A 20,074-nucleotide genomic window follows, 5' to 3' on the forward strand; every position below is an offset into this window, starting at 1 on the left:
TGACTCCCAGAGGATATTGCATCTCACTTATCCATTGAGTCGGAGCTAATGTGAAAGAGCATATGGGTAATGAGCTCTTGGAGCACATTTTCACCTTTGAAACAAATCATGACCCATGACACGTCAAAGGAGCAAAGATAACAGCTTGTGAACGCGGATTGCAGTTTGTGCTTCATTTGCAAGCCAGTCACGACATGCTTACATATACATTCCAAAATAAAACGGAAAATCGGTTGCATTTCATGTTTGGCGACTTTTCAACATTAATTCATGAAGCCATGTTTACATTAAGCCTGGTTGATGTTGACTCTTATATCGGTATGATGCACGCGGTACATAACAGCTGCACGCTGAGTGTACCTTCAAGAGGGGGAAGGGAACCGGGGTGGGTGGGGTTGGCTGTAGTGAAGTGTGACTACATGTGCATGCAGCGTGAAAATCACAGACTTTTATGTAGGACAGGTGATACGATCACACAAACCGAACATTTAATTTCATTTCATTTCTTTGCAGTTTTAGGATTTTCTTCTACGAGCTCGTGTTCATGTTTTTCGAATCAACAGAGTTGAGGTTTGACAGAGACACAGGCGGACTTAGACTCTGATAATCAAGAAAATATTTTTCCTTTAGACTACCAGGCGCAGATCCACGGCCTGGTGGTTGTGGCTATTTGCCAATCAAATGAACTGCTTCAAGAATGACCAAAATCACTTTTTGAGTTTTCTAATGGTCAATACACTAGTAGGTTTTTCAAATTATAATTGTAAGACTGGATTATTTTTTTTTTTGTATGTTTGTTTGTTTTCCAAAATTGCAAGGACTTATAATTGGCATGTTGGCCTCACAATCAAGAGGTTCATGCTTCAAATCTCAGCTCCTGTCAGAGGCCTGGTAGCCGTTGAGAATTTCAAAAAAATTTGGGGATTTTCCCAAACGGCAGATCTATTTCCGCTTCGGTCAAACCACCCCAATCCATGTTTTGTCTCGTGACGGCCGGCGTATTCAAACATCCTCAAAAGTCATCATCAACCACAAATACTAATTATAGAGTTGTAATATTTTATTGCCAATAGCCTGAGGTAGGAAATATACTGCGTATGACAAACAAGTAAAAATGAACCGTGAGGAAGATATGTACAGTATCACGATGAGTAATAAACAATACAAAACTGTTACATAATCAGTGTTACAGTAATTACAGCAAAATAACTTTTCGAATGGTCGGGGATCAAAAATAATGTCAAAGTTTTGAATAAAACACTCTGAAGGTTGACTATGCTTCCTGCCAGCAGGAAAAGTGCCGGAAAAGTTCAAATATAACAACGCAAAGCAGCATTCTTTATACCCCATACTGAAACATCAATATCATATTCATATAAAAATATAGGTGTTCTTCCCCCCCCCCATACATTTAAAACAAAGTACGACATGTGACCTTTTCGAGAGCACCATTAAAAATGTGCCAGACAAGCAAAATTATATAAGTGCTGCTGTAATGATATATCACATATCTTTTATTTGATGACTGTATATATTCAATATTTTTTTCAAATTGTTTCATAAAAATAAAATCATTCTTGAGATAGTTAGAAAAGCACCGAAATATGTAAGTACAAAATAAATTGAGCAAACCATTCATATTTTCATATATTTACAGTCGCTGATAATTTCCCACAAAAGCTGACCAAATTCTGCGGTGGCTGTGTGCACACAACTTCTCCCCATGTATGTGTCAAGTGTTTGTTTACGCTGTCATGGAGACAACCTCTAACCCCCCGCCACTGTAGCAAAGGGAAGGAACGTTTCAGCCGTCGACTTTTGCCAGCAGGCTTTGATTAGTGCCTATTCACAAGCCAGAGTGCGCTCTCTGTTTGGGCACGTCGCCCTTTTTGATGTGCGCAAGGGGAGTCACTCAAATCACGGCGAACACCCGAAACGCCTTCCCGCCGGGAGGATTCTGAAGACTGGATGCAAAATGAGAAAAAAGAGATGAGTCAGTATGGTTGAAGGTCAATGACAGGGACACACGCTTAAGGTGTTTGGCACCCACGTCTCTACAAAACGACACCAATGACAGATAGGAAGCAAAAAAAATAATAATAAAAAAAAACATTTGTATCCACATTTTGAAACTGTGATCCCAACTGAAGGATAATCGATTCCATATCTGTTGTTCCATTTATGCTGCCATGACGCATCGCCGGAATTCTGTCACTTCAACCCTTCAGTCCAATTCCAGCCTTAGAGTCAGGGACGTGAGGTAAGACCAGGCAGGGGGGGCATGTCCGCCCCCCTCCATGTGAAGAATATCAATAAATTCATGATACTGGTAGACTGCATGAGTAGATGTCTGAATTTTGGAATTTTCCACCTTTGATAAATTTTAAGTGCTTCTCAGAACATTCGCTCGAGTCTTTTTTTTTTTTCTTTTTTTTTTCCTCGACTGTAATTGCCAAGAAATGAATTATTCTAAGCAGCGGACGTGCTTATCACTCTCCCATAGGAACAACATGAGACGTTATGAGCTGCCTGTATCTTGAAAAGATTAAATTCACGAAGGAGCGAAGTGGAGAAAGAAAGTGCTCACTTTACCTGAGAGCCATTCGATTCGGCTCCAATATGCAAATGACTCCTTTTACTCTCCAAGCAAACCCTTTTTAATGAATTTCAAGGCACTACTTTGATTGCTCTACCATCTTTTTCGGTATCAAGATATCATCGTATATCCTAAAACACCACCTGGCATGAGTTAAAGATCATCAAATTTTGCCAAGACCGACATTAAATACCTTTCTGATAGGACGCCATTTTGGCTGGAGGCAATGTAGCGTTTCCGCTTGTCCACCGGCATCACGTCGATGTAACCGCCAGCGTTGTTCCTGATGACGCCGGCATGGACCGCCGCGCGGCAAATACTAGATCTCTACGGGAACATGCAACACGCATGATTTGGTTCGATTAAACTCTAGCGGGCGTCCTTCCATGAGCAAAATACTTACATCAGAGTATATCCTGGTGCCGATTACTCTGGATATGTGCGAGTTCTCTTCTAAACAGTTCCTCGGGCAGTATAATCTATCAAGGGAGCATAAATGTGTGAGATGTTTATTATTCACAAGAAGGGCTGGTATGCCGGGTCATACCTTGGGCAATGTTTTGAGGGTCTTTGGTAAGGACACAGTTGTGCAACGGTGGTTTCACAGGTGATCGCTTGAACTGGAACACATTACAGCAAAAATTGAGTAAAAAGATAAACCTAAGTGTGACTAGTGACATTTAAGCTAGTCACGTACCTGCTACTCTGGATACTGTGAATGAATTAGCACTCTGGTATTTCCTGACCGGAGAGACAAACATGACATTACATTTTGCACTTGACGCCAATATACGTCGCGTGAACATTAAGTACAAAAGCGAGAAGCCTTCAGACTGCTTCTAGTGAGATCAACCTGATGATGCTGTATTTGTATTAAGAGGTTGTGAAGCAGCATGTGGTTTATGCATACAAAACATTTTGCCACAACACACTTTGTATCACTGAACACATTTTGGGATTTCAATCTCTGGCACTCTAATGAAAGGCTACACCAGGTGTGGGGAAAACTACGGCCCGGGGGCCACATGTGGTCCGTTAAACGTTTTAATCCGGCCCGCCCAACTTGAAAACAATTAAATTAATAAACCTTGTAAATGTTTTATTTTCTAAATACTGTGGTTTTTCAAAGACGTATATATTGTTGTAATGCTTTGCTTCACTTTCATTTAAAATTTAATGTATTTTTTTTTTCTCCGATGAGGTGAGGTCACCAAAAGTCCATCTATCTGCTCCTGGTCCGGCCCCTCTGTCAAATTTTAGAACCCATTGTGGCCCGCCAATCAAAATGTTTGCCCACCCCTGGGCTACATCGAAGTAGCCAACATAGTTCAAAGTAGCTCCTGACTAAATGATTCATTTCTACTGGGCTCAACGCACTTCTGTTAGGGGTGTGTGTTCCACTTCGAAAGAGTGTTGCAAGTAATTATGAAAACCACGGAAACATGGAACGTGTCAGTTGACACGAGAATGACTAACAAACAAAAGTCATGGACGAGAGCGAAGGTCTCCCATATTTTTCTTCTCATGTGGCTGTCAGCCACCGTCTGGAGGCAATTTTTCTTTTGAAAATGAATTGCAGTAAGAAAACAGAAGGATGCACCACAGTGGAGACTGCCAGTATAGTACGGCAGAATGAGGTAGACGAACATTCGCATTTGACTGAGTCACGACGGCAAATAGCCCATCTTGTATTTGGTACTACCTACTTTTGCCAATGGAAACGCGTCACTAGGGATGTTGATGCTATTCTCGTTTTCTCTTTTTCACCACATTGAGCTGAAGCGACGGTCTCACCCCAGTGACTGGACTCCATTCTTGTTCGACTTGATGAAAAAGTCCTTTCTTCCCTCTCTCGTTACATCCATCCATCCTCCATCATTATCAATGACGCCAGCGTGTAGGCCGGCCCGGCACACGCTGGATTGCTGCAGAAATAGGATGACGGAAACGAGGCGTGACGTGCAAGTTGGCAGTTTTGAGATACCGTACAAGGAAACGTTCACTTCCGCTGTGTGTTCTCACCATTTCGTAGTAAACTGTCCCAACTACTTTCCCCGTAGCATCTAAGCATCCTGCGGGGCATTCATATCTGTGGGTTAACAGAATTGAAGATGGAAAAAAAAACCACAAAAAATAATCAAGACTTATTAATTGTTTGTCTTAGTCCAAATAGTTTGTTGGCCTTGGTGGAGGTCTGTGATTTTACTTGGTGCCATTACTGTTTTATCCTTACCTATTACACGTTGTTCCTTTACACTGGTCTCGAAGTTTGGTGTCACAGGTCACAAGCTGGGCTACAAGACGGTTGCAAAAAAAAAAATAAAAATTTGAGTGCCCATGCAATAACGGACATGCAACATTCAGATGCCTTAATGCGGATGGTTTGCTTTAAAAAGTCTTTTTGCTTCAGTCCACAAGGGGACTTTTCCTGTGCCATGATGACAAGCATTGTGAAGCATGGCATGATGCAAATATTTTAAGTTTCTTCCATCCATCTATCTATACATACATACAAATAATACTAAATTTAATACTAAAACTAATAAGAAATAAGAACTAAAATAAAATTGAGCATTAAAAAAATAACTAATAAAAACTAACAGGCCTGCTCTTGACACAAACCAAACGAACTGAATTTACCTTTTTATAACCCTGCACCAGCCAATTTTTTTTTTTATTTTTTTTTTAATATGAACTAAAAATGGTAGTCTGTGGAAAAGACCTGACGGTTTTATGCCACAAACAACAAAAATTAGTGGGAAACTCAGATCTGTTGTTGCCTTTTTGCTTGTAACGTGTCACCAGTTAAGCGAACATTTGCCAAACCGCTAACGACAAAAATCTTTGCAATGCTGTTTCACTACGTATTGTCCAATGTGTAAAACTCTAAAACCACATGGCCAAGCAAATTTAAACAACTGTTGAAGATTACATCCCGAAGGACAAGCAGTTACATGCGCGTCGTGTTTTTACGCCAACGATTGGCTTGACTTGGTCTTTAGTATTTTCAGTCAGGATTGTTTTGATGCGAATCGTTTAATAAGCCAAATGAAAACATCTTTACGAGGCCATTGTAAAGTAAAAACAAAACAACAACAAAAAAAGAAGCAGCAATAATAAAAATAAAAAGGAGGGTGGTCATCAGTGCTGGCTTTAGAATGTGAGTCGGCTTCCAGTTACAGGCCTCCTTTGGGCTGTTGAAAGGAAGCCATTTCAAAACCTCAGCAATTCTCTCTCACCCCCTTTTGGGCTCGTCAAAAGCAAACATACACTCAGAAGAATCAAGTTAAAATAGTTACTCACCTCCCTGCTCATAATGTTACGACTGTCAGGACGAGTCAGGAAGATGACAGATAAAGGCTCCAGGACATTACGGCCATTTAGGATTAATTACAAGAATAACACTTCCGCTCAATGCCCAGTTTGTGCTTCGGAGTCATTATTGCTCGCTCAGCACTAATCAAGCAACCATTTATAAATATTTGCTTTTGACCGAATTTTGTAACAATACTTGACCACCACTTATGAGCACCTCCCAAGACTTATTATTTTTTTTTAAATGAAACAAGACCCAGAATAAACAGTCAAATGGCAGCTTACACATCTGCTGTGTGTTGACCACTTCATTCTTTGGCAGGTCAACTGGGGGGGGCTTGGTGGCGGGAGCAGGAAGACCGGGAGTCTCAGGCTTTGAAACCCGGGGTCGGATCTTCTGCGTAGTACGGGGGGCTTCTGGCTCGATAAAGTTGTTCTCCTCGATTTCCTCTGGAGGAAGCCGGTTATTGTGGCCTTTGAATAAAACATCACAAAACATCATCAAGACAGGGGAACATTTTTGCAACTTTCTCCTGAGGACTGACTCATTTTGGGATAGACTTACCTTTATAACAGAGGTTGTCCTTGCAGCCACCTCCATAGCTGGGAGGACATGCGGAACAGGGGGCTCCATGTTTGTAAGGTGCATGCCCCCACCAGTTGCCCCTGTTTAGGTCACGGAAGAACCAAAAAAATATTTGAAACTCAATTTGACTCTCACATGCCACAACTCTTACACTTAATGACATCCGAATGTGGAGCTAGAGTGGATAAGACATTCTAGACAAAGTCAATAAAGCTCCGTTTGATTGATGACAGCATCAGAGGTAATCATTTTTATGTACTGATTATAATCCCTCAAGGTGAAATTCAACTGTCACTCTGTGCATAAACAAAAAAACAAATCATACAAATGCCTGTGTATGGCAAGTAAAAAAATAATTATGACCCCAAAATGGCATTTTAACAACGTGTGGACTTACTTTGGTGAATAGTTGCACACCAGGTACACGGCCTTGGCCCAAATCTGTCCCCACACATTCATGTTGTAGCACATGTTGACTGCGCAGCCAATCCGACTGCTGGTGGCCCACACCAGCTGCAAAACACGGAGCATTAAAAAAAAATGTGTCTTTAATAAGAATAAAGCCTTCAATATCCTGAAAATATGCTTTGGGTCCAGATGTAGCAGCTGCACCTGGGTGTAATGCGTGCAAACTGGGCCGGAACATTGGAATGGGCAGTAGGGGTTACACTCCTGGGGATAAGGAAAAGAGTAGTCTTTCACTTCATCATACCAGGCCTGAACATGGAAGGTGGGGGGGCGATACCTGCAGGGAACGAGAAGAGGCATTTAATATTCGACCACAAAATGAATTGTTAGATTCAGTGGTGGTTCTGGAATATGGCACTGTCCTCCTTTCTTTTCGAGCTCATTTATATTTAATGCAGCGAAATGCATTTACATAACCTCTGATTTTTTTCTTTTCACCACGGGTATGGACTAGCAATTTGAAGTAATTTTTGCTATTTATAACATTGACTTTGGAAGACCATTTGAAGATTAAATAAGCAGAATACAAATGCCGGACTTACTAAGATCCCAAATGGCGAGTACTAAACTGTCACTCACTTTAACAGATTGCGCATGCTGTCGGATTTAACTCTCTACAAGTGCGCTCAGTGCCCTTCTTGCATAATATTTTTTAAAAACTTAGGACAGCTTCAATTGTCCAGTCTTGACCCTGCTGGTGCAAGAAAATGCAGAGTTGAAAGTAATTTTGTCATTGATCATATGGCATGACACCTTCTTGTGACTGGCTACAATTTCACCATAAATGCAGTGTCTGGCATTTCAAAAAAATGTGTAAGATCAGGTCTTCCCTCTTGGTTCTCATTGTATCTTCACCTCCTTATCTTTGCATTTTTGTTTACATTTAAAGTGATACATGTGGTTTACAAGAGTGACAACCAGGTTATCGGTAGTAGGAGCAGTTGGCCACACTGAAGTTATTGTTTGAGCACCTAATATTTGAGTTATCGCTGTTATGGCTAAAACATCTAGTTCGTGTCTTGTGTGCACTGCCTGTTCCTACTGCTCAAAACGGTTAATTCGCTGTCGTGGGAGTTGAGTGGTTAGCTGGCAGCGAGCGTGCAGGCAACACTGCTGCAGAAACCAAGCATCCTCGTCACGACAGTTTTTTTTCATTCCTTTTGCTTCGGCACCCATGAGGAAAGAGAGTACACATTGCCAGAAACATCCTCCCTATGGCTGCCTCCCCCTGTTTTTTTTTTTTTTATTAAAAACCATCAAATACAGTCTTTTGATTCTAACAGAATTAATTTGATGATTTACTCCCTTACTAAGTCATTCAGCTTTGAACTGTATCTGTATTAAACTGTGTCTTCTGTATTGATTTTATATTGATGACGTTTTATATTTACCTCCCCCAGTGAGCTCCAAGATTCTGTCCAATCTGTGGCAGTAAACTTGCTGGACCGTGCTCCCACAGACAGGTCTCGGCCCACTCCTCTGCCGTGCGCTCCAACTCCGTGTCCCACTCCTGAACAAGGTAGGAGATATCGAATACAATGTTACATTAAACTTCAACCGGGAGTGACGAACACAGGCTGAAGCACGCACTCTCGGCCTCTTGATTGTCAAACTGTATTGCAATTGGTTGCGACCGGTCCAAGGTGTATCCCACCCCTCGCTTAGTCTGCTGTGATATGCACCAGTTTGCCTACGAGCTTAATGCAGACAAGCAGTACAGAAAATGGATGGATAGGATTATAATGCAGGGATTTGCTCAAACAGCCTATAAAAAGGTTTGTCATCCACCATGAAATTAATAATGTCGGACTTCATTACTACTCAGCTGACTTGTCTTTTCTCTTACTATGCAGTTATATGCCATGAAAAATAAATGTAAGTAATACCCACCATATGTTTGTGGTGAAGATTTTGACTCTGAATGTTGAAAATTCAAGCCTGCAGCGACTCGTATTCTAATTTGGGTTTTTTTCTGGGAATGCTAAAATTGTCCTTCCGTCACGCTGACCTACATTCGTCCATAAAAAATGTTACACTAACAGCAGATGTACAACGTAGATTTTCCCTGGAGGACACCGTCTGCTGCATTTTAATGGCACACCTTCCCTCTCATTTTCAGTCGCTTAACTGATTTCTGGAGGGGGGGTCACTTCGTTTTTATAAAGGTGTCTGTGTGTGTGTGCATGAGAGTTCAAATTGTGACCCAAGCAGAGGCGTCACAAGTTCCCACATTTCACACTTTCGATCATGAGTTAAAGTTGACTTTTTTTTCCTGAAATCTCATCCAAGATTGGTACGGAAATAGTGTAAGTCTCAAAACTACTCAAATTGTAACACCTCCTCCTCCTCCTCACTTCCATCGTCTGTCACCCAATTAAAACCACACGGCTGTTCTCTACATTAGCCCCAAAACATAAAACTATCCTGGACCTCCAAACAGGATGTATTGACTCAATAGTGGCTTTGCAGCCACAAAGTGCACCCAAACCACCCGCACCCCAAATTTCAATTGCAAATAAGAAGCTATCGAGGAAAATCATCAAGAATGGGGAAAACTTTTTTTTTCTTTTTAACGCTACTTGAAGTTAAAACCTTGAGTACTTGCATTGCTCAAATATGCCAACACTAAATTACGCCCGCGTGATGCATACCTGGTCATACCTGGTTTGTTTGAGAGCGTTCGAGGTTTAACGTATAGCATCGACCGGAAATAGCACTGGACTCCCACATGGGTACACTTTTGTAGCCATGTTGGTTTGGAGATTTTAGAACTTTTTGGGGGTCACTAATGTAGGTAGCCCCCCCGAGAAGCATATGAGTAGCTCGGGACATAACGATTCACTCAATACAATAGATTTGACTGTTATCATTACAAATCCTTTTGTGATGAAAATTTCCATATCTATTATTTCTTTTTTTTTTTTTTTTTTTTTTTACATCGATGCATATTTTAAGCGGTTTAAATCGATTTTAAATCAATTTTTGATTAATCGTTACATTTCTATGAGTAGCCCACAGGCCTATTTTAATTAAAGCTCACCAATGGTGGGACATTGTGATTTCCTAGGAACGTTCTAGAAGGGATAGTGTGAAAAATGTAAGCGTTTGCGAAAATGTATTGAAGTGTTCCATACTGATATTTATCTGACTTCTGGATAGAGAATAATGCTCCATTTGAGCTGCTTGCCATTTGAGTGTCGTTAGCGTGACTTTTAACACAGGAAACCATCTGTGTCAGAATTTTCGAAAAGCAGCATTAAATTGTGGATGTCTTTAATAAATTTTATAATTTTCATCAAGTGACATTTTTTTTTACTAGGTCATTATTGTTTTGGTGTAAATGCTGGAAACAGTAGTTAGTGAAAAGGCTCCTGCCCTCCATTTTAAATTGTTCTGGAATGACAGCGTATAACCTTTTTTTATGGGGTCACTGCTGTCATTTTTACTTCACTTATCCGAAATAATTTTTCCTGTTTTTATCGGATCATTGTCAAAGAGTCAGGGGGCCTGTCCCCTACCTAGGATTTTTCCAGTGTGTGAATAGTTTTTTTTTTCCTTCTGTGTTATATAATGACAGAATGGGAACGAAGCCACGGGGATAAGAGAGCCGGGGATGGCTAAGGAGGGTGAGCGGGAAAAGGGGGAGGAGGAAATGGGGGGATTTGACCTGATGTTATCCTACAGTCTCGGTGGTGATCGCCACAGAGGGTCTGTCGGGTTCCGCTTTCATACCAAAACGGACGTCAACACAGCTGACGGATGGTTGGATGGATGTGTGTGAGGGATGTTTGGATTTGCATCTGCATGCTTGAGCGTGCTGGCAGAGCAGAGGCACATGAAATCTTCCAGTAGAGTGGTGCTGTGAGCTTTTCTGAGTGGTGACAGCATTCCAACGACACAAACCAAAAAAGGAAGTCAGGAAACAAGCTGAGCCATTTTCAGATAGACCACCACGATGGACAGATCTGTGCATTTGAATTGAATAGATTTTCAATGCATTTCGATAAATAATGCAGTCGTCTCTTTCCAGACCCGCCACAACGTATGCATAATACTGTTAATGATATGACACGTGATAATGAACAGGTTTTGAATGCGTGAATCACATGTTATGTTCCTAAATGTCTGGTGTTTTTCTTTAAATTCATATTCTTTACGTTGGCAGTATTTGGCCTTTCTAAAGGAAATCTACAGAGACATTTTTTTTTTAAGTACTTTGCTGCTTAGCCTGAGGGCTTAATTTACAAGGCATCAATAATGAGACAAACATGGGAGAACGGTACAGACATATTGGCAAGAGTTTGAGTAATTTTTCTAAATGAAAGACCCCACAGACTCTAACGGCCAGGATAGCCAGAAACTATTTTTCAATTTATTTTTAATGCATGGCGTACTTTTTTGTGTGTAAATACAAAGGCACATTTACACCAGTACAGTGTGAACCCTCACCAAGCTCAAGTTTCCGGGTAGTATGGCACTATATGTGTTATAAATCGCATTACTGCACAGTAAGGGAAACAAACCAATACAGAAAATGAGTCAAACTTTATTCAACGTCAATTCGACATTCGATCATAAGGTGCACCTGATTAAAAGGAACGTCGTTGATTTTTGAGAAAATTGAAGGATTTAAACGTGCCTTATAAACCGCAAAATATGGACTACTTCCTTCGGAACTAATGTGACAATATAATCAGTGCAGTGCGTTAACAGAATCTCAAAGCCAGAAAGAAATCTACAGCATTCTTAAATGAGAGCTTTGTTCTTCCCATTCAATTACGATGCCCTCTATTTGCAAAGTTCCGTTTCGTAGTCCAACGCTAACTTATACTAGCGGCATACTAAAGTTAATATTATTGTAAGTATTTGTATGGAAAACACTTATAGGCCATAAATATATATTAAAAAAGGAATAAATGTAAATAAATTCTTCTTTTGCCTCGTGGCGTTTGGAACCTCCTAATGTTAAATATGACCATCGTAAAGTGACCTAGCAACAGTGTTGGCTAACATTAGCGTGAGTTTTATTCATTAATATCTAGCAGTGTGTCCTCAAATGCACCAATGACTGTCCAGAAGTAACACCACAACTTGGAACGTGGTGACCAAGTACCAAAAATAAAGCGTCTGAGTACCTACATTTGCTCATGGAAAATACCTCACTATATATTATTAGACACCATATTATATAATATTTTTATATATTATTTTAACATTGAAATTGTGCCACTTAGTCTTTCAATGTACTTTAGTCCACCGGTTACCTAGCGGCTAATTTTTATAAATTGATTTTATCCACCATTCCACAAAAATGCAGGATTGAAGTAGATCCCATTTTTTACCTGTCCTCAAAGAAGTACTAGTATAAACACAACATAAAATTGGGACTCCAATGTATCCCAGATGGATATAAAAATATGCGTAAAATTCTATTTCATTCCTGAGATTTACCGACAAAACACTGCAACAATTAGTTTGATTTTATGTTTCTTCCCAGAATCTATTATTATTTTTGTTTTGTAACTTTTTCCTCACCTCACTTGATTAATTCAGCCTTTCTCATCTGCCTTTCAAATCTTTGAAACCCTCTCTCCTTTCAATTTCTCAAATCTGTGTATATCATCTTTAGACCTCTTTCTGTTTACCTATTCTTTGCCAACTCTCGCTCTAACCTCACGTCCTCTTTGTGCTCGCCTCCCCATAATTCACCCCTGGGTGCCCCTGAATGTTGAGATGGAAAAAAAAAATAGCAAAGAAAAGAGAGAAAAAAAAAACAGCCAACTGTAACAGGAGACAGTAGAAAGGAGCCATGCACTGCTGGCTGCTGGCTCAGCATTTCTCTCCACGAGTGTGCTTCAACTAGAGCTCTGCCAAGCCCCAATTCATTCACGCACACACACACTCGGTCCTCAAATCCAAACTCTCAATTATACAATTACATAGTCCAGCAATTGCCCCCAGCAGGAACTGTTTATTTTCCTGCACCGTGGAATAATACCGCCTTTTGTTCCAGAGCTCTTTAAGTGCGATATAAAAAAGTCATTACTTTCTGGACGCTGTATTGATTTTTAACGGTTCCCGGTCTCGTTGGTGGCCATTCACAATGGCGGTCAGGCGGCAGCTACACATGTAGCGTGTTTGCGAGCGTTCCAGATGGTCGAGCGTGGAGCACTTGACTTTGGTGGAGGTGTGTGTGTGTGCGTGCGTGTTCAGGGGAGGTGAGGCAGCTGGTAAAACAAGCCGGGGTGCCGTGCTCTTGATTCTAATTGCATGGTGAAAAGTGATCTTGCAAGTTGGTGCATGAGTAAACACACACGCACACACACGTGAACCAAGAGGCTTCAGTCAGACATATCTGATAGTAAAGTTATGCATTTATTGGCAACATGGCGGACTTTTTTTTTCTATTGAAAAAAAAAACCCAACCATGGTCACGTGTAGGGATTAAAAAGGTGTTTAGTGGGAATAGTGCCAGCTGCTCTGGTGGCGGTCACTGAGCTGTACGGCCCCTTCTAGTACACTTCTCAAGTTCAGCCTGGGGTCAATTATGCCGTTTTTCCACTGCTAAGTACCGAATCGGTTCAATGGGGAGTTTTGGTGTTCCACTTCAGAATAGTGAAGCGGGAAGCTGCGACACTATATTAAACTCATCAGTCGCAATGAGACACACTAACTAACAACTATGGCGGAAAACGAAGGTTCTTGTATTGTATAAGAGGCAGCGAGGAAATTGCGGAGCATTATCGTATGACACAGTATGGCAGTGCTTCTCAAATAATGGGGCGGGGCCCCCCTGGGTGGGGGGCACAGTGCGATGCTGAAGGAGACCCGTGTGAATCTGGGGAACATGATTTTTATCGTGCTACAATAAAGTGTAATTGCAAATCCACACCACTAGTTGTCAGTGGCGCTCTCCTTGCCCATTATGCGCAACGAATATTAACTCTACGGAATAGGTTTAGTTTGCAACGACAATGATACTGTTTATAGTTGCGGCAGAGAATGGGTGGTGGGTGAGGGGGGTGGCGCAAATTGTTTTCTTCTCGCTAGGGGGGGGCGTAACAGAAAATAATTGAAAAGCACAGCAGTCTGGTAATGTGTGTTAAACTTTGTTACGTGTGAATTCTCAAATGTTACGTTGTTACAATAATGGAGAGGTGTGACTGAGAAGTGGTGACTGGAGAATAAGTGCATCATGTAGTAGTGTTGTGTAAGGACCAAGCCCTGCAGAAAATAATTGATCCCACCCCGAAAATATTTAGAATTACTGACAAAATGGCGGCGGCAAAGCGTTCTGACTGTATTCTTAAATGTTATAATGTTGTTGCAATGACATTGGGTCGTCTGCTTGGCAGGCTTGGAAACCCATCTGATGTCATAGTACCTGCTGGTACCTTTTTGAGGAATTAGACATGAAAATGCAGGAGAATGACTACGACATCCCACTCACCATGTACTCCATGTTGGACGCTTGCGGGTACACCTGACCTCGGAGCTTGTTGTGCAGGTCCAGTATGAGCTGGGCGTCACTGTCACTGATGGCCCTCCTCCCCCTCTGCTTGGCCTCCCACCAGTCGCCATCCTCGTCCAGGTACTTGTCCAAAATCTGCTGCCAGCCAGTGGAGTTGGGGGTCATCGCCATGGAAACGACCCTCTGGGTGAGCCATAGCGGCAGTAGTAGTAGCAGCGGCGGCAGCAGGGACAACGCCTTCGGCCGGTTTGGTGATGCGAGTCTCATTTTTTTTTTTTTTTTTTCTTTTTTTTTTTTTTTTAGTGCTGATGGGATGGATGTGGTGCGAGGATGGGGATGCACACCTCAGCCTTGGATTATGTGACCTGGCATAAAAATAAATAAATAAAAGTTTACATTAGAGCATATGACATGCTCTGAAAGGTTAAGGCTGCTCCATTTTAACTTGCAGCACAACAGTTGCTTCACAATTAAAATCAGTTAATGCAGTCTTGTCACTCTACATCTATCACAATTTTGTTGTTAAAATTCATTCACATCTCAGTAGAACAGGAGGAATATATATGTTATTTTTATTTTTTTTTTTAGCATTAAATTTGAAAGGCACCTGTTGCAAAAATTGGCACCGGGTTTATTTGACCACTTTCTATGGGCCATGATTTGAGAACTTCAACTCTCATTAATATAATTATTAACCAAGATGAGAACTTCACTGTCCTTGGTAAAAGAGTTCAAGTATGTTCCATGCGTTTAAAGAAAAAAAATCACCCCAATGACACAGTGAGAAAAGTTGAGTCAATTTCAACTTTGCATGCCGTTTTTAAAAGATTGTAATGAAACAAAGCAAAATGCATCAGCAAAACAAGAGCATGCACGAAAACCAAAGTATCGACCTTGTGTAAAATGTGCTATTCAAACAAATTTACCTTAAATGGATTCAATTGCAGTCCACCGAATGAAATCCTGGCAGTGTGCAACAAATAAAGTTTGCAGCAACTCCTTCTAAATCTGAGTGACGTGAAGAGCTCAAGAATGACTCAGAGAAACACCCGCACCCAAGTTTGCTTTCCTTTTTTTTCTTCACTTTGCACCGTTGAGTCTTGGTGGTTTTTGCACCAAAGCCTCCTCAAGCATCGCTTACCAACATTTTATCCTCCGCGCATCAGCTCTCGGGCACGCTGCTGCCTCTGGCCACGCCCCTTCAGTCAACTGCCAAAGTGAACGGAGCACTTTTTTGACTTGCCTTGAACTAATTATTATATATTCTCACATAATATTCACATTCATTTTTGACAGAAAAAAATTGCATGTGTTAGTCAAATTAGTATTATCATTAATAAAATATATATTTTTTCTATTTAGTCGTTCTTTATTAATTTATGAATTTATTTTTTGTGACTCTGACTTAGACGGCTTCACTTTACTGTAGTAAGGTGCAGTCTTCCTTTTACCCAAAGTTAGCTTGAATTGGCTTCAACTTCCTCCACGGCCTTGACCATACAAAATGGATGTATAGCTATGTATATTTTTGTTCTAATGTATTAACCTGCGTGGCAATCCCCGTTCTATCCATTAATTAATTCGTCGTTTACATTTTTTCATGTTATAGCATCCTCCGAGCGACTGACTTTGTCGAGAAATATGTTAATCTAAACCAGAGCTATGCCCCCTCGATGGTGCAAGGCGGTGCGAGTGGCCCCTTTTCGCCTAAATGTTCACAGGTGACCTCTCTCGGAGGGCTTAAAACACAAACCAACTCTCTGTTAATTCCAAAGGCCCAACCTGTCGTCAGCGCCCCCCCCCCCTGCCTTTCTCGAACACGCACGAGCAAATTCCGGTAACATAATGGAAACAGGCACATTTTGTCTTTTGTCATGTGGCACATGTGGAAACAGAAGCCAATCACGGGGCCTCGGCGTGTATGCTGACTTTCCATGACACGAAACAGTCAAGCTTCTTGGAAACATTTGGGCACATGCTACTGCACTTGAGGACACTCATCCTTGCCTTCAGTGAATGAGCAAAATATCTTTTCATCCACAATATCTATGTCGATCTTTACTAGCGGTTGGCCTCAGCTATTTAACCTAATTCTGAAAATATGAGCCAGTGCAAGCGCACTCACATGGAAGCACGTTTCTCCCCTCACACCACAGCCGTTGAAATAGCAACACTCAAGATTTGCTCTGCACTCCCTGGAGGAAAATGTGAAGTAACCAAAAACGCTCATTCTCTGCGGTAGGGTTAGCGCCAAGATGCATTTATGTTTGTATGCTTGCCCGCGTAAGGCTTCATGCCGCCCAACAATTTTGAATAGAACTAAAATATTGTTGCATTTGGCGATGTTATTCCAAGCAGTACGATGGGTTAGTGGTTTGCATGTCTGCCTCGCACTTCTAATCTGAGCTCAAACCTCTTGTGTGGGTTTTGGGTAAGCGACCCGAGTTTGCACGGGTTTTCCCCGGCTTCCTCCCACGTTCCAAAATCATGCAAAGTTGGTTAAATTGAAAACACCAAATTGACCATTTATGTGAATATGAGTTTGTCTAAAGGGACAGAGTTGACCTCTCTCTCACGAGTCAGATGGGATGGACTCCAGGTCATAATTAGGTGCCGTTTAGAATTATTCCAAACGACCAAACGGGAGGGAACTACTGAGATGGCAAACCCATCCCATCAATTGTCAACATTTTCGTTTTTGGTCATACAAGTTAACCACTTCTAATAAATAAATTAAATAATTAATTAAATAAATCTGTTGCTATTTCACGTGTGTTGAATTCGCATTATTAGAGTGTATACAAATGTCCATATGGTATTTCACATATATATTAGCAGCAATGGTAGACTTTTGTTTTATTTTTATTTATTTTTTTATTAATATTATGCTTTTTAAATATACCATGTTTGATTTGTTTTTGTTTGATGTAGAGGTCTGGAAACTTTCACCACAATAAACGGGTTTTCAGTCCACCCCAAATTGTACCAGCTCTTCTGTATTTTATGCACATAGCCATTATTAAGCCCCAACATTCACTCCCTCCTCCCTTCAACCCCATGAACCTTGCAGAACTCTTCGTCCGTGCCAGACACAACAACTTCAACAACACTTTTGTTGGCCCGCCTTATCTGCTACAGTGCTCTGTAAATAATGCGTTGGGTCGGACTGAGGTCAGAGCTCTTTGGAACAGCATCGGGGTGAGCGTGAGAGGAAAGGACATCAAGGTCATCTAGCAGATGAGACTGTCAGCAGGGGTGGCTATCTCAGATACACGCAACATGGCTTAGTTGCCTCTACCCCCTTGTGGTGACAAACTGTAATTGCACACTCCATGTCGGGGAGACAATGGCAAGTCGTTTGAGCATTTATTTGTTCTTACATGGAACGTGAATTAACCAGACTATTACAACAACTAATATCTCGTACTAGTAAAAAAACAGTTTTTCCTCCCACGTTGTTAGTTTTAGTCTATTAGTAGCACATAAACCAAAATGTCATTCTTTCATATAAGCCGAAATATGTGCATGCAGCAATTACATGAAAGCTAGTTACGTTAAATAATAGTAATGTAGTAGTCATGTTCTAACGGTAGAGGGCGCTGTTAGCCACACAGAATGGTTAAGTACAGTGACGTGAACTCAAATAAAAAAAACCCAGTTTATATTTAATTTTATTTTTTATGCGTAAACCTCAGACCACCACTAAGTGTCAGTGTTCTGCAAAATATCCTGTTGGGGGGGAAATAATGGCCTGTTTAAAAATATATAGGCCTACATATATAAGATTAATACAGTGAGACAGAGGGATCAATTCAGTTTTTATTAGTTTATGCATGTATTTTATAAAGCTTTTAAATAATTTTATTGACTTAATTGTACTTGATTGTAATCCTCTCTTTGCATTTTGATATATGAATGAATGTTTATATTATTAGTGCCTCGGATGTGTGTGATTAAATGCTTCTTATGTGATCGGCAAATAGTTGGACAACAAATTTAATAAACAATACGTGAATATAATAAATTAACAGGATGAAAAGTAATATGTATTTTCATGACCTAATCTTTTAGAAATGTGTGTTATGAATGCTGTTCTGCTTTGAATAATGCTGCAATGAATCATATGAAGTCTGCACCTTTTTGAAGCATCAAAGTTTTAATAATTTTGTTGACCAAAAATAAAGTAGACGAGGCAAGTCTGTCTGATTAAGGCCTTGCTTTCCCAGATCTGATGTTGATGATGTTGGCCCACGTCTTGTCTGATGTCCCTGCTGGGCCGTGTACTGTAAAGTGGCTGACAGGGTTGCATCCAAGACAAAGAGTACGAAGGGTAAACAGGCAGTGTGGGTCCCCTTTGGTTGAGTTTGTGTTCTTTGACCCCAGGGGTCGGCTCTAGAATCTGCTCATGTAGACTTCTTCTTGAAGCTTCGATATGGGCTTACGCAGTAACAGTGCAGTACTCAGGTGAAGAAAAAGTGATTCTCTTTTCACGTCGTGTTTTTTGTGTCCTCTCTTCATGTCTTGTCAACTCGTCAGCCCTGTTCCATGTGTCAACCAATCAGTTGCCCCGAGCAACTCCTCTCTTCTTCAGGTGTGCTTCGTTGGGCCGCCGATTTGTACCAAGGTCCTTGCTTTTCTGTGATGGTTCGTTGCATATGTCCTGTAGCCGTCATCATCAAGTTTACTTTCCTCTGTGCTTCCTTGTTAGTTTTGGCCTTTTTTTCAGGTTTTTCTATTATTATTTTCCAGTGGTTCTTTTTTGTTTTACATTTGCCTCCCTGCTTCTATGTTCTATGCAGGCCCACTAGTCAAAACATGGCATTCTGTATTTGTGTGTGTGTCTCATGAACACTCTTGGGAATGGTTCTGAGACTTACTTAGCCTGCTATTCAAATATACGTCTGACTTGTACTGTGCTGATGAGTCTCTTCATTTTGGGTGTTTTCTGACTATGTGGCATTACTAAACCATCATGTTTAAAATTGGTCTAAGACTTGTGCCCTGTTACTGTGTAATAACATTTTAATCCATAAATGGGCTAAATGTAGACTATTCAAGTCCTGATTCCAGCTCATGGCCTTTGCCGTAAAATAGAATCTCTGGGCTTCCGTGTTCCATGTATCCTTTATTTATTTATTACGAGACTGTTTAATGATCTTCCGTTGCCAAGTTTAAGCTCGTAGTCAAGACAAGTGGCTGCAACCGCCCCAACTTGGAGTTTTTGTTTATAAACGCTCTCTTGTGTGCGTGTGTGTGTCATTTGCATACTCTTCCCTGAATGTTAGGGCAGTATAACCTCACCAAACAAGGTCAATGGACAAAAATAGACACCTGAGACCCTGCAAGTGATTCGTGTATGTGAAAAACTTTTTTTTTTTTTTTTTTTTTTACTCCTTGTTGTAAGTCAGGGGCATCCATCTTACAAGAAGCGCGAATGTAAAAACGTGCACTTACCGTTAGCTGGCCTGCCCCGAGAGATTTATGGTCGCAAAAGGGCTTTAACGCGGTTGTGCCAACATTGGAGGAGGTTCCCAAAACACCCTTCAAGTGGCTGACATCAGCCTCTGGGAAGCACATATGTCGACACGATCGTGTGAATGCTCGCATATTGCTCCACAATCAGGCGTGGGACATAAAT

General features: G+C 41.0%; 1 protein-coding gene and 1 long non-coding RNA gene across 5 annotated transcripts in view; one reads left to right on the plus strand and one right to left on the minus strand.

The window, feature by feature from the left end:
* Window positions 1–20,074, plus strand: part of LOC148318234 (uncharacterized) — a 75,796-nt gene that overhangs the window by 47,583 nt on the left and 8,139 nt on the right. The window contains exons 3-6 of one of the 4 annotated variants that reach the window (XR_015839899.1): window positions 8,366–8,484; window positions 14,321–14,442; window positions 14,540–14,623; window positions 14,740–14,925. This is a non-coding gene — a long non-coding RNA (uncharacterized LOC148318234). Of the gene's footprint in view, window positions 1–8,365; window positions 8,485–14,320; window positions 14,624–14,739; window positions 14,926–20,074 lie in introns of those variants that run through there. The other 3 variants (XR_015839898.1, XR_015839900.1, XR_015839901.1) reach the window with 3 other exon arrangements.
* LOC148318235 (cysteine-rich secretory protein LCCL domain-containing 1-like) lies at window positions 1,072–14,703 on the minus strand. Its single transcript, XM_088282803.1, has 14 exons — window positions 14,416–14,703; window positions 8,357–8,475; window positions 7,110–7,242; window positions 6,895–7,010; window positions 6,477–6,577; window positions 6,197–6,385; window positions 4,830–4,890; window positions 4,619–4,685; window positions 4,391–4,521; window positions 3,294–3,337; window positions 3,144–3,216; window positions 3,000–3,075; window positions 2,790–2,923; window positions 1,072–1,964 (listed from the first exon to the last, which is right to left on the minus strand). The coding sequence occupies exons 1-14, from the start codon at window positions 14,701–14,703 to the stop codon at window positions 1,913–1,915; spliced, it is 1,584 nt and encodes a 527-aa protein (XP_088138929.1). The 3' UTR covers window positions 1,072–1,912.

Source organism: Idiotropiscis lumnitzeri, chromosome 19 (assembly GCF_059441095.1).
Source record: "Idiotropiscis lumnitzeri isolate Australia: NSW breed Sydney's pygmy pipehorse chromosome 19, RoL_Ilum_1.0, whole genome shotgun sequence".
NCBI classification, from domain to species: Eukaryota; Metazoa; Chordata; class Actinopteri; order Syngnathiformes; family Syngnathidae; genus Idiotropiscis; species Idiotropiscis lumnitzeri.